Here is a 14,315-nt window from a genome sequence, read left to right as displayed (position 1 = left end):
TAAGAGTTCAGGCATAAAAATAGATGATTTAAAAAAAAAACCTCAGTGACTTGCGTGGTGTGTGTTTTTCAGTCCTGAGCATGTCACTGTAGTAATATTTCCATTAAACGTATTCCCTGTGATTGTTTCAGGAATAAGGTATTGGCCAGAATATAATTGTTCCTCTCCTTATAAGTCAGAAATACTATTTCCTAAAGGCATGCGATTTCACAGTCAGCTGTCACTGATGAAATAAGTGAAGGGTGATCATTTTTTTCTTCTTCCCCCCCACCCCCTTCTCGCTCTTTCTTTCCTTCATGTAGAAGTTACAGAGAGAGCCGAAGCCCTAGTGCCTCCCAGATAATGGCCCTCTCTCCTGTAATGTGGTTGGCAGGCTAATAGTTAATTATTGAACACAATCATATGTTAAGCTCTGGGCTAAGGGCTTTACATGGATTCGATCAGGTTCATCTCTCACAACAACCCTGTGAAGTTGACAGTATTGTTTATGTGCCTTATACAGATGCGGAAGCTATGGGGTACAGGGGTTACACCTTACCTCTGGTTATCCAGTTAAGGGGAGAACGGGCTTTAATGCCCAGGCTGCCTACTCCAGAGCCTGTGCTCTAATAATTATGATATTCTGTCTTCTGGACAGAAATGCATACGGTGTGGAGAGAGAAGGTGGACAGTGTGACCAGAGAGTGTGGTGGGATCCCTGGCTTAGGGAAGAACGGGGATTCTGAAGGAATGACCCTGCAGCGAGGATTCGTCATGTCCTCTAGGTGGCGAGAGTCTCCATAACTAAACCTGGGAATTACGAAGGCAATGGGGACTGCCTGTGGTTTTCCGGGGGGGCGGGGGGGAAGCACCGTATAATTGTGCTAATCAACAGAAGGTAGAAAGAGGAGCCTTAAAACCTTCTATGTGATACTTCAGTATCATAATAATATAGACCTTAGCGATCAACCACACAAAGCTACATTTGCTCGGGTCCTCTGGGCAGAACCACCGCAGAAAGCGGACTAGGAGTCTCTTCAAACTCCCAACTCAGTGTTCTTTCCTTAAAAAATAACTTTTCTTGGGCTTCCCTGGTGGCGCAGTGGTTAAGAGTCCGCCTGCCGATGCAGGGGACACGGTTTCGTGCCCCGGTCCGGGAGGATCCCACATGCCGCGAAGCGGCTGGGCCCGTGAGCCATGGCCGCTGAGCCTGCACGTCCGGAGCCTGTGCTCCGCAACGGGAGAGGCCACAATAGTGAGAGGCCCGCGTACCGCAAAAAAAAATAAATAAATAACTTTTCTTTATGAATAATAGGACAATTTTAATTTTCTATGTAAATATCCTCAGATTTGAATACTGCAATGCAAATGAACTCCAAGAGTACACTGCTATACCCTTAATAGGAGTCTAATTATCATTCATGCCTAGCAAAAAAATACTTAAATTTGTACTTTATTTATCATCGTTGTTAATAAAAATATTTAAGTATAAGCAGTTTTTCTTTTAACAAAACAAAGCACCCAATTTATGAATGAACTTAAATCCTCAAAGTTAGCACGTCAGTCATTCTGTTTGGAATTAGACATTTTTCCTTTGTAGTGTAGTTGGTGGCCAGATTCTCAAGACAGCCCACAAAAGTCTTGTAAATTCTCTACTGAGGTTCCAGTGTTTACATTTGTAACGGAAACAAGTTGAAAATGAATACTAATGTAATGCTAGTAGTAACGGAAACTTTAGAATACAAGGGAAAAGGATTAGAAAGTATTTAAAATACAAGGGAAAAGGATTAGCTTTCAAGTCCTCACGTAGTCCTCGCGTAGGAGGGTTAAAATATCAGGTCCTAGAGTTCCGTATCTGGATGCTAAGTGGCGCTACTGAGCTGGAACAGCTGGGTTACTCACCAAGTCAGGGGCGGATATGCGAGATGCTGATATAAGGACTTTTCCTAGCACAGATATTCACTTATTCTCTGTCTTTAATTAATTTACTTATTTATTGTGGCCTTTAACACCACTGTGATTTTAGCTCCTAAAGAAATTATGACTAAGAAAAATATTGATAGCTTACAGGGTGTCCCTTTTTAAGAGCTAAGGAGGAAAAGCATGCATGAACACATTAACGCTTGTGGCTCAGAAACACTAAGTTGTGGCCCTTTGGTTCACATTTCGGTGGATGACCATGGAGCTGTCTCTCCAATTCTTTGGGCCGGCTCCAAGCTTCTTGTTTTTGAAAGGTAAGTAATGAGCAAATGTAATCGAGATTAATCAACAAAAAATGAGACGGCATAAGTTAAAGAAGTGAGGTCACTCTTACCCAGTAAATCTGTTTTGGCCTTGGTTCCCCCAATTCAAACTCATACGCAGGTTGGGCGGAGTTTACTGAGCCCTCACTCCAAGGTACTGGCCTCAACATTAGCAATTGCCCGTGGGCTGGCGAGAAAAACCAGAGTGTGTTCTCCTGGTTATCCACCAGGCTACAACTTTCATTCTTATTTCATCTTGAGTACTTACTATCATCAACTTCTTCTGAGATACACTAACTGGGTCTCCACAGAATGCAAACATTAATATAAAATGACTAAATTTCAAAAAAAATTATGACGACTAAGTTTTTCAAATATTTTTGATAGGAGACAAATTTACTCACCAGCATGTACCTTCTTACAGGCAATGGCTGGGGTGAGGGAGCACAAACAGTTGACCTATTATTTCGCGAAGTTATTGACTTCTCTAAATGGTGGGTTATTGGAACCCACAGTACTGACTGGGAAGAATTAATGACTATCCTTCCAATCTAGAGTAAGTGACAACCCATTTGACTAGCGGACGTTATTTTTACCAGCTCCCCGGTTATTGTTATTCGTGTTTTTTCTTCAGCAGTGAGACTGGTCTAAATATTTTTCATCTTGCTGGAAGGGGATTACTGAAATCTGCACACACCTGCATTTTTTAAATAACAGGATGAGCACCAAAGAAAAATGGCCAGTGGAGTGTTTGCATCTTAATCCAGCTCCATGGTCAGTTTAATCTACAAATATTTAAAGGTCTCAGATTTTAGTGTTTCTTCCCTCTGTCCTCTGGTCTACTCAGTTATAAAATTCTTGTATAAAGGGCAAGAGCAATGATTTTAGGGGCCATTATCTGTGAGTTTAGATTGAAAATGCACAGGTGATGAGGCTCTGGTGTGAATGATAAAGTGACCTGCTGCTTCTCTTCCTCTAACCTATTTGATACCAGCTCACTGATGTGTGGCCATGAGAAAACAATACAGGGGCTTAGTCTTGGCAGAGGCTACAATATACTGGAAAGCTGGCCAGGCGTGGATGCTCGTCTCCTGTCCCCTGCTTCAGGGGATGAGGAAACTTCGGGACAGAGCAACTGTGGAGCTGCTTGGCCTTCAAGGTTACCATAGAAAAATCTCACAGAAGGTGCCTGAGAGACCACAAAACACAGGGGAAGTTACTGAAGAATCACTCAAATGTTCATTTTGTTGTCTCCGTGCCGTGTGGCAGCAGAGACCATTACACTGGAGTGATATGCAAAATATTTAACACCAGTTCCACTCAGGGACTAAATTAGAACAGTTGTTGAGTCCTGGGCCAGAGTCCTGAAGACCCCCTTGTGTGTGTGGGGGGGGGCGTGGTGAGGTATGTGTGTGTGTGTATGTGTGTGTGTGTGGAAGTGCACCCGGAGGGTGGGAACCCAGGGCAGTGTAGACGTGTCTCTCTGTTTTAACCACTAGTATAGCTGGACTGTGTGAACTGGTAACGTGTTGGCCGGCCTGCGTTCTCCCTGGGGCAGCAGCCTCAGAAGTATTTCATATACTGCTATGCCAAACTCAAAGGGGAGAAAAATCTTTATAGGTGGAAAGATCACAGCTAAAGACAAAAGAGCTAACAGTCACTCAATTTTCAAAAATATGTTCTATTTTAATTAATGGGCTTCTAGATCACGGGACGAAGGCTCACAATTCCTGAGAAGTCAGGTATTTAAATGAGGAAAACAGTTGGGAAGTGAAGATGATACATCCTGACAGCGGTAGGTAAGTGAGCCCTTGGGGCTAAGATTTTTGTTTGTGGTTTATTTGTATTTAAGAAGAACAAAGATTAAAATGTCCTCTTCTAAGTTATCAGACCTACACCTCTGATGTTGACCTTTGGTGTGCTGGACTGTGACATCCTGTGAATTGTGTTAATCCCAGATCCCAGGATGGATGACGTGCATGATGGGGCCTCACCCATACTCTTCCCAAGTGCTGGGACAAGAGTGTGTTCTTCTTATCTGTCAGCTATGTGCCTCCAAGACCCAGTTAGCCTTTTATCTCATACTGTACATCTCACACACCCACGCCCACACACACTATACAGCAAGATAAAGCCAAAGAAGGGAAATAACAATGAATAACATAAACCTTTTCTTCGAAGGAGCCTGATTTAGGGTGAGACTCCTCCCTGCACAAAGACCAGAGTTTACTTTGTCCTACAGAGCTAAAAACTGGTCACAGGAGAACTCTTTAAATTGCCCAGTGTTGAAAGGGCAAAGGAAGGCCCTATTTCAAAAAATGACAATTTAGAGTTTGTTACGCTTCTAGCTATTCCAACCACACTTCTTGCTGCGGAGACACACCTGCAGGGCATACCTCGAGGTCCATGGTCATGTAAGTACGTGGGAGTTTATCTCTGAATAAGAGTGTTGGGAGACCAAGGCAAAATCATCTTCCCCCAGCGAGTCCCTGGTAGTGGTAGGGCCACCCGATGGAACAGAAGTTAGGGCTCCTGTAGGCAAAACCAGTTCACCTGGGCATCAGCACCTGTCAGTGATGCAGGTGTGGTACGAGGTCCCTGCCTGGCTGCGTGGCATGTGAGCCAGAGGCTGCGTTTGGGAAGCCCTTCCTCTGTGCCTCATTTCTACAAAGCACAATAATACCTTCCATTTCCGGACAACAAAACAAAACCATAAACGGATTAGTGAAGAGGTACTGTTGTGGCAGCAGTAGATTAAGAATAGGAAAGAAACAAACAAGGTCATTTGCCTTTCAAGATAAAATTATAATGAGAAAAACAAATGATGGACTTTTGAAAGTAATGATATTTACAGTGACACTATGGGCAACCCTTAGAATTGCTTTGCTGCATTCTCTTTCTTGCTTCTGTTTGGACACCACTCCATTTATTAGAGTAAAATCATAATTGGATTCTCAGTGTGCTGCTTTATGGATTCTATGTGCCAGGATTTGCTTTTGTCAAATGGAAGTAGGGCCAGAGTTACCTCATCACACTCCCCCAGGACTCCAACACACACCTGCCTGTTCATTGGTTCACCCCAGCACCAGGACACGGCCGATGGGAATGCAGCCAATCTCACTTTCCAGAGGGAGAAATGGAAGCATCTGGCCTTTAAAACATGGCGAGTTATCTTTGGCCCTGAAGCTCAGGGTTTTGGTATCTAAATCTCGTGGTTCTAACCTTGCCTGGAAGCCAGGGGAGCTCCCCTTGACTAACAGAAGAGATGATTTTACACCTTTACTTCCCGAGTCCTTTTCAAGGTGAGTAAGCCTCAAAACAGAGAAGCACTTGCTTACAGACGGAGTTACCTGGGTCTTTGTAGATACCGAGCACACCCTTGAAGTAATGAGGTAAAAATCTTTCCAGTAAAAGCAGCACATCTTCCAACTCTTCAAGAATCCCCACAAGCAGGAAGTTTTCATTCACGTTCAGTTTTGCTCTTTCAAGGGCCCACTCACCAGGCTCCCTTTATGGATATAAAAATGATTTTGAAATCAAAGATTGGTTTTCGAAATGCAGCAACAACATGTTGGAAGCTTCTCCCTTCTCCCACCCGTCCCCAGTCACGTAAGTCCAAATCCCACTTTCTCCAGGGCCCGGCAAGCCCCACCTCAATGTTTGTTAAGAGAAAATGGGCCCAGGCAGTTAGGTCTCAATAAACGCTGATTAGAATGGCCTTTTAATAGGAGGACCAAACCGAACCCATAACGTTAGAAGTTTTGAAATATGAAACTGACTGATTTTGATTTCTGTAGAAATCAAAATCGGTGTCAGGTCATGACCACTAATGTTCTTATTCTTTTGAGGAATTTAAAAACAAACCTTTTTTTTTTTCAATTACAGAAGGAAAACAGCCTAATCTTATTTGTAAGGCCGATCTCTGAGCCAACAACACTGATATGAATGTTAAGTGTCCAGCATGGGGATCCCAGGAGCTGGGCTCCGGGCCTGGCTGGCGTTGACTATCTGGGGGAATTTGGGCAAGCCAGGATTCTTTTTTGAAAAATTTTAATAATCCTTCCTTAGCTCAAATCATTGTCATCAAGGTGGAACAAGGTGACATTTTGAAAGCGTTTTGAAAATCATCACGAGATAAGGCATCAGAAGTCCTCGCCCCAAGGTTGGGAAATAGATAATTTTAAAAGTACTTTAAGGAGTTAGAATCTTGTTTCTTGGAATAAATATCCTCATTTTGACAGAAAGCGAGTCAACTGGCCCCAAATCTTCCCAGGATCTGAAGCCCTGACCGTGAAGCAGGAGGCGTTTACTACAGGGGACAGGGTGGGTGAGGGAGGCCTCCTGCACTCAGGAGTTTATAATGAAGCAGAAAACGGACACTTCTAGCCCCAGAATTCTGACCATAAACAAACTGGTTAACTCAGCAAAACGTCAATAACAACAACACACATAATAACTAAGCAGCAATCACAGTGTAAGCAAAAAGTACAATGAGTGAGCTGCAATTTGGAAACAGCTGTGTCCCGCCCCCGCCACAACCCCCAGTCTCTTAAGGAACACAACGACCTTCTAATCAACGTCTCCTTTTGGGGAAAATGCCGCTTCTGGCAGCAGGGTTTATTTTCCACCAAGCCAAGCTAATATTCATCGTTACTACCATTTCTTCTGGAGGCTACACATTTGTCTACTACAACGAATTTCAAGTGTAGCTAGACCAGAATCACCTGGGAGGTGGTCACAGATGCCTGGGCCTCACCTCAGAGACTGTGATGAGGTGAGGGTTCCTAACAAGTACCCCAGGGATGCAGATGCGGGAGGTGGGTGGACCACACTGAGGGCCCTTACTATCTGAATAAGTCACTTTCTAAAGAAGGTCTCACAACCAAGTAAGGCTGAGGAGGGATCACTAGAAAGTACTTTCTTCTCTTTCTACTAAGTATGCCTCAGGAGAGAGACACTCTGGAATTTTGGGTGTGAGCATCTAGTGTTTCAGACCCCATTAGACACACCACACTGGCAAGGACAGCTGTGGATGCAGCACAGTCACTACAGAGGAGCAGGATGGGCGCACCCCCTGGCCTTTACTGTCTCATGGGCTGGGTAGTGACAGGTGTACGTCAAAGGTGAAGAAGAGTTTGGTTGGCATTTCAGTTACACAGCTTTACGGGTGGTTCCCAAGGCCCCTGCCAGACCTTGATTTGTTAATTTCTTTATGTATAGGACATTCAGAATCTCAAATGCGATCTTGAAAGATTAACAGTAAATATTAACCGAATTCCAGAAGTTAGAGAGACTGGGGACGCAGAAGACGCCCACGCAGTGCCAGTTGGGGGGTTTCCTGTCATTGTTGTCCTCATGAGCATGTCATGAGCCTGTTTCAGTCTTTACCTGCATCTGGGATGCTGTCCACAAAAATACGGAATGATGTAAAATAACCTGGGGTTGGAACACTCAGGATAGTTTTCAAGAATACACTCGTTGATGTCCTAGAAGAGAAAACACAGCAGTGAGATGTCTGGCGGTCTCTGCAGGGCTCTGTCAAATGTCATACAGTGTAAGTAAAATTGATACTTTAATGATACGGGAAGGCCTTGAGAAGATGTAGAGAATTGATGGATTTCATGAGAAGAAGTGAAATTCTTTTTTTGCCTTGCACCAGCCTGCTCCACTGGTCAGGTACACATATGGTCAGAGCATTTCACAGAGTGCTTGCTGTGTTGAGTTAAATGAATTTCTGCGCTTCCCAGTGGCCTGAAGTCTCTAGCTAGATGACAAGCATCTTGGAGCAGTTCTACTGACTGTGGCTAGTTGTGGCCCCAGCAGTTATGAGAAACTGGGAAGTATACAGTGGACACTTAGCAAATATTTGTTGAATGAATTCATGACTTAATTCATTCAGACTTAATCAGAGATCCCTGTACAGCTAATCCTGTAGAAGTGTGTTTCCCTGTGTATCCACATGTCCAACAAATACTTATTAAGTACCTACAATAGTCACATAGAGGGTTTGTAAAGTTTGGAGGGGCTGTAAAACCATTTCTAATGTTATATTAGGTTAGGAAGGGGCAGGATGTTTGCATATAAACATTCTCTCACTTTCAAAAGCAACAGTTGTGATTTCCAAATAGAAAATCTGGAATTTCCGCATAGAAAATTTCTCTTCTATGAGGTTGAGTGCAGTGTCTTTGTCAGCATTACTAGAGCTTACAATGACATGAAAAGAAGGGCTAAAAATCCACGTTCATGAAGGCAGATTACATTGGATACCCTAGATAAGACATGTCTGGTTCTTAGGTATTTCTAAGGAGAAAAGATAACCCAATTTACAAACAAACCAAACAGCTATGGGATGTTTTTTCAGAGACAATACTGGCAAGGCAAATTAAGAGTGGATATAGGGGCCTCCCTGGTGGCGCAGTGGTTGAGAGTCCGCCTGCCGATGCAGGGGATACGGGTTCGTGCCCTGGTCTGGGAGGATCCCATATGCCGCGGAGCGGCTGGGCCCGTGAGCCATGGCTGCTGAGCCTGCGCGTCCGGAGCCTGTGCTCCGCAACGGGAGAGGCCACGACAGTGAGAGGCCCGCGTACCACAAAAAAAAAAAAAAAAAAAAAAAGAGTGGATATAACTCAGCAAACATGGTCCTATGGTCAATGAAGTTTATGAGTCAGTTGAAGCCACTGAATCTAATATGATTAGGGTAAATGGTTAGTTATTAAAAGTTTTTTTTTAGTTCAAGGTGGGAGTTGGAAAATGTAACTTAAATATCTTTTTTTTTCAACAACATTTTCTTTTCTCTCATGCTTCTTTGGTTTATATACCAATTAAATAAATTACACAATTACAGTAACAAATTCAACTGGAATAAAGAGATTCAGGAACAAACACACTCCAGCTGAGCACCTGAGCCTATTGTGGGAAGCACAGGTGCACAGTTCACAGAGAGGAATATACTAGAAGCACATGGAATGGTGTACGTCAGCCCATCCAGCCATGCATGAAGTGAAGGGTGGTTAAGAGCACCTCACTGCATATGAAAACCCATTAAAAATGCATGTTAGACCCCAAATACCTTTCTAAGAAGAAATTGACACAGAGGGATGTATGTATAAGACTATTCGTTACTATAAGATTTATTACAACAAAATATGGCAGAACGTACAGTTCGTTAATGGGGGATTGATTCACAGAGCAGTTATGGCACATTCCTATGATGAAATACTGGGCACTCAGAAAGGATAAGGAGGATCTACATGCACTGTCCTGAAAAGTGTCTGTGATGAGTTTTCAGATGAAAAAAAGTCAATTATAGGCCAATATGAACATGTAGGACAACATAAAAATAAAATGTGTTTACATAAGGACAAAAGTATCTGGAAGGGGCTTCCCTGGTGGCGCAGTGGTTGGGAGTTCGCCTGCCGATGCGGGGGACGTGGGTTCGTGCCCCGGTCCGGGAAGATCCCACATGCCGCAGAGCGGCTGGGCCCGTGAGCCATGGCCGCTGAGCCTGCACGTCCGGAGCCTGTGCTCCGCAACGGGAGAGGCCGCAACGGTGAGAGGCCCGCATACCGCCAAACAAACAAACAAACAAACAAACAAATAAATAGTGTTTACATAGGGACGAAAATATCTGGAAGGGGCTTCCCTGGTGGCTCAGTGGTTGAGAGTCCGCCTGCCGATGAAGGGGACGCGGGTTCGTGCCCCGGTCCGGGAGGATCCCGCATGCCGCGGAGCGGCTGGGCCCGTGAGCCATGGCCGCTGAGCCTGCGCGTCCGGAGCCTGTGCTCGGCCACGGGAGAGGCCACAGCAGTGAGAGGCCCGCGTACCGCAAAAGAAAAAAAAAATCTGGAAGGATAAACACCAAACTGTTAAAAGAAGTCATTTATGGTGGTAGATGTAATGGAAGATGCGAATAGACTGAACTTTATTTGCTTTTGAAATGTTAGCTTTAATTATAATACATGTATTTTAGTTTTATCATCAGAAAAGTTTAAGGAGATCTACACATTGTAAACAAACTAAAACGTGTATAGAGGGTGACCAGGCTTTGCCATGAGGATGCTCTGACCTCCCTCCCTCCCTCCCCCTCCAGGTATCCTCTGGCAGTTGGCTTCCCCCAGGGACCTGAGCCTTAGGTCACAGTGACCCAGGAACTGGGCTGGGGTCAGAGGGAGGGAGCTAGGAGCCGGGTGGGACGCAGAGCGCAGGAGACTCCGGCCAGGGCCAGCGTGGTCAGGAGGGTCTGTCCTCTGAGGTCGAGATTTCACAGCAAGTGGCTGAGTAAAATGGTGGTGATTCAGGGGGTGTCTAGAGATCTGCCTCCCACACAGTCAGCACCCCAGAGACCTGCATTAACACGAGGGGCGGGGCAACTGAGCCCACCAAAGCCTCCTGCAGAGACTCTCACAGCGCCTGCGCTTCTCCGAGTTCACTTTACAGTGGCTTTTTTTTTTTTTTTTTTTTTAATTTATTTTTTTTTTGCGGTACGCGAGCCTCTCACTGCTGTGGCCTCTCCCGTTGCGGAGCACAGGCTCCGGACGCGCAGGCTCAGCGGCCATGGCTCACGGGCCCAGCCGCTCCGCGGCATGTGGGATCCTCCCGGACCGGGGCCCGAACCCGCGTCCCCTGCATCGGCAGGCGGACTCTCAACCACTGCGCCACCAGGGAAGCCCTACAGTGGCCTTTTAAGAAGACCTTGTGTAACTGTTTGTTTAGGTGGTGACTCCAGGAGGGCACAGATGCCTGCTCACTGCATCTCCGGTGCTTAGCACCCTTCCTGGAAAAAGCAGAGGTGCAATAAATACGCAGCGACTGAATGAGCAAATGGCAGAAGGAACCAGCCAAGACACACAACCCTGATTCTGTCCCCAGAGATCCTGGCCTGGGGCTCGCGGGAGCAGGCAGAGGGCATCAGTTGGTGGGCCAGGGGAGGGCTGAGGACCACAGGGACCGAGGAAAGCCGCTTCTCTATTGGAATCCACAAATAACCTCGCAAGGTCCATTTATGGGAAGACATAAATTCCTAGTTTAAGAATTACTGTTAACAATTCTTCCTTTCTTAGAGCAAGGCACGTCGCAGGAGATTTCAAAGAGTTCCATTTGAGCCCATTAGGTTGATGGATGGTGTTGGCCACAAGCATCTTATGGAAATGCTATAGGAGGACATAAATACAAGATGACTCAGATGTGAGACCAAGCGGAAGCAGGAAACGAGCTGTGAAGACCCACGCACTCAGCTGCCTACGGCTTGGCCACAGTGAACACGGGTCTGCTTCCCGGCAGCTCAAGGACGCGGGGCTTCGGGAAGCTGCTTCTGGCCACTCACACAGTCCACTCTTACTGGAACCCAGAACTTCAGTGAATGACCTTTCAGTGTTTTGGGCAACCAAATGTGACAAGTGTCAACACAGCTGTTCCTCCACTGCCCTGCTTCAGTCCCCCCCAGGGCCATACGGCTTCCCCCAGAGTTAATGGTTTTATTTTTTGGCCTTAGGCTTCGCTATCTTGTGTTGCTTTACAATCACCTTTTTATACTGCAGTTCTCTTTGTACATATATAGTTTTAAATGATTATGCAATTTCATTTTTTCTTCCCAGGCAGTGTTTCTAGGATAAGGTGGTTTTAAACGAAAACCTTAATACTTATTTTAAGACTTGCTCTAAGATCTTCATGACGGTGATGACTTTAGCCAAGCTGGCCCGCCTGCCAGACTGCTTGCCAGTGCTTGATCTACGATTTGCTTATCTGGTCCTTGGATCTTGGCAGCTACCATGGCACCCCACAGAGTGTTCCCTTGCCCAAGACTAGCCAGCCCTCTTGTAAGACTGGGTTTAAACCTAAGATCCCACTCTCCCCATAATCTCAATTTATTCAGGAAATGAGATATTCTCTAGGGGCGAACATTCCAGATAACTGAGTCCTTTTAATTGCCAAAACTACAAAAAAAAAAAAAAAAGGCCAATTTTGGTAGAAATTTATTCTAAACTGTGCTATTTTTAAAAGCATACACTGACACCCTCTAGGTTTTCTTAGTGGGTTCATCTTCTTCCACTTTGATCGGACAGCAAAATCACCTTCAATTGATTTTCTCCTATAACGTTTTCACTGGATGGACTGTGATGAATAACGCGCACCTATCAAATGCCAAAGGGCCTGCAGTGCCCAAAGGAAACCCCAGTCACTACAGCCGGATCCCTGGGGGTCACTCCTGAGTCCTCTCTCACCCTCACTGTCCTCGTCATTCAGTGGCCCGACCCAGCAACCTGACCCCCAAATGGTTTTCTAACCTGCCTTCTGGCATCCATTCCACACCTCAGGCCCTGCTCAGCTCCTCTGCAGCTGGTCAGTATCTCTTCCTTTCATCTCTTCTCCCTGAAAACGTTCTACACAAAGTTGCTGCAGTAACTCAGCTGAAATGCAAATTCATCCACTTCACCCCTCTGTTCAAAAGCTTTGAAGGACTCTCACGGACAGTGCAGTGGCAACAACAATCAAGTAGGGCACCTGTTAAGAAATGCTAATTCCCGGACCCTACCTTGATTTAACAGAGAGCTTGATTTAACAGGTTTTTCTGGGGACAAGGCTAGAAATCTGCATTTTGCTTATTCATTTATTTTTATTTATTTATTTTAACATCTTTATTGGAGTATAACTGCTTTACAATGGTGTGTTAGCTTCTGCTTTATAACAAAGAGAATCAGTTATACATATACATATGTTCCCATATCTCTTCCCTCTTGCGTCTCCCTCCCTCCCACCCTCCCTATCCCACCCCTCTAGGTGGTCACAAAGCACCGAGCTGATCTCCCTGTGCTATGTGGCTGCTTCCCACTAGCCATCTATTTTACATTTGGTAGTGTATATATGTCCATGCCACTCTCTCACTTTGTTCCAGCTTACCCTTCCCCCTCCCTGTGTCCTCAAGTCCATTCTCTAGTAGGTCTGTGTCTTTATTCCCATCTTGCCCCTAGGTTCTTCATGACGTTTTTGTTTGTTTGTTTTTTAGACTCCATATATATGTGTTAGCATACGGTATTTGTTTTTCTCTTTCTGACTCACTTCACTCTGTATGACACACTCTAGGTCCATCCTGCATTCTAAAGAGGAACCTTGGTGATTTTGAGAACCTGGTTGCCCTTCATGGGCCTCAGCACTGGGCCAGTAGGTAAGTCCATGCCCGGCTCATCTGGGTCCCTTGCCTGGAATTTCCTTCTGCTTCCTCTCCTGGTCCCATAGCAGGCCTAGGTTTTGGCGGAATTCCTGGCAGGACGAGTGTTAGTATATGCCAGTCCACCTGTAGAGAAAGGAAGGCTCCAGAAGCTGGAGAAGAATTCAGGATCTGACAGCAAGTTCAAGGTAACTCCTGGTGAGCCTTCTGAGTAGACAAAGCACATACAACCTACATTGTGTGGTTTGCAGCATCCTAAGCATCCACAGTCCCCATTTTAAAAAGTCCTCTCACCTCTGAGCAAACTGAGAGTGGTCCTGGGACTTTGTTCTTTTAGTGAGACAAAATAAGTGAAGTCTCTAGTATATTTCTCATTCATTCCACGATCTTTCGTCATCAAGCCCCCCTCCAATCCTATGGCTAATCCTGGGCCCAGAAAGGAGGGATTTAAGGAGCTCCAGTAAAAGTTGAGCTACACATACGGTCCATGGTGAGGTGAGGGCTGTGCCAGATGGGCAGGGCTCCAGCACCCCCAGCCCTACCAAAACCGGAAGAGCTATGCTTTGCCTGGGTTTATGTATTGGGTTCCGTATAAGATTTTGGTTGATAAAAAGGCTCTAAATCTGAAAATCATTGCTTCAGGACAGCACGAAGAGGCTCAGGATATTGGAACAGCTAGCATGACCCCCATCACACCACCCCTCCCTTTACCCTATATAAGCAGGTGATTCTGATTGTAGGGCCCAGGAAGTCGGATCTTACTAGCTGGGTCATGACTGTTGGGTCCTATGATTAAAGAGCGCCTTGTGGAAAAACCCAAAAATATGAGAAAACATTTTTCCTCTTCCTCTCCTTCCTCGGGTCCAGGCTGCTGAGAGTTCTGTTCTTCCCCCCATCTCACCCTTTAAGGAAAGAGGGGATACCAAGCC

The 14,315-nt window shown here is 45.4% G+C and overlaps 1 protein-coding gene across 1 annotated transcript in view; it reads right to left on the bottom strand.

Moving 5' to 3' along the window:
* Window positions 1-14,315, bottom strand: part of UST (uronyl 2-sulfotransferase) — a gene marked incomplete at both ends in the record, with an annotated part of 296,437 nt that overhangs the window by 55,342 nt on the left and 226,780 nt on the right. The window contains 2 exons of the mRNA XM_079716162.1: window positions 5,573-5,730; window positions 7,611-7,708. Of these exons, the coding sequence (XP_079572288.1) occupies window positions 5,573-5,730; window positions 7,611-7,708 (256 nt within the window). The remainder of the gene's footprint in view (window positions 1-5,572; window positions 5,731-7,610; window positions 7,709-14,315) is intronic.

The sequence above is a fragment of the Hyperoodon ampullatus genome, assembly GCF_949752795.1.
Source record: "Hyperoodon ampullatus genome assembly, chromosome: 12".
NCBI lineage: Eukaryota > Metazoa > Chordata > Mammalia > Artiodactyla > Ziphiidae > Hyperoodon > Hyperoodon ampullatus.
This window is presented reverse-complemented; position numbering and strand designations above follow the sequence as displayed.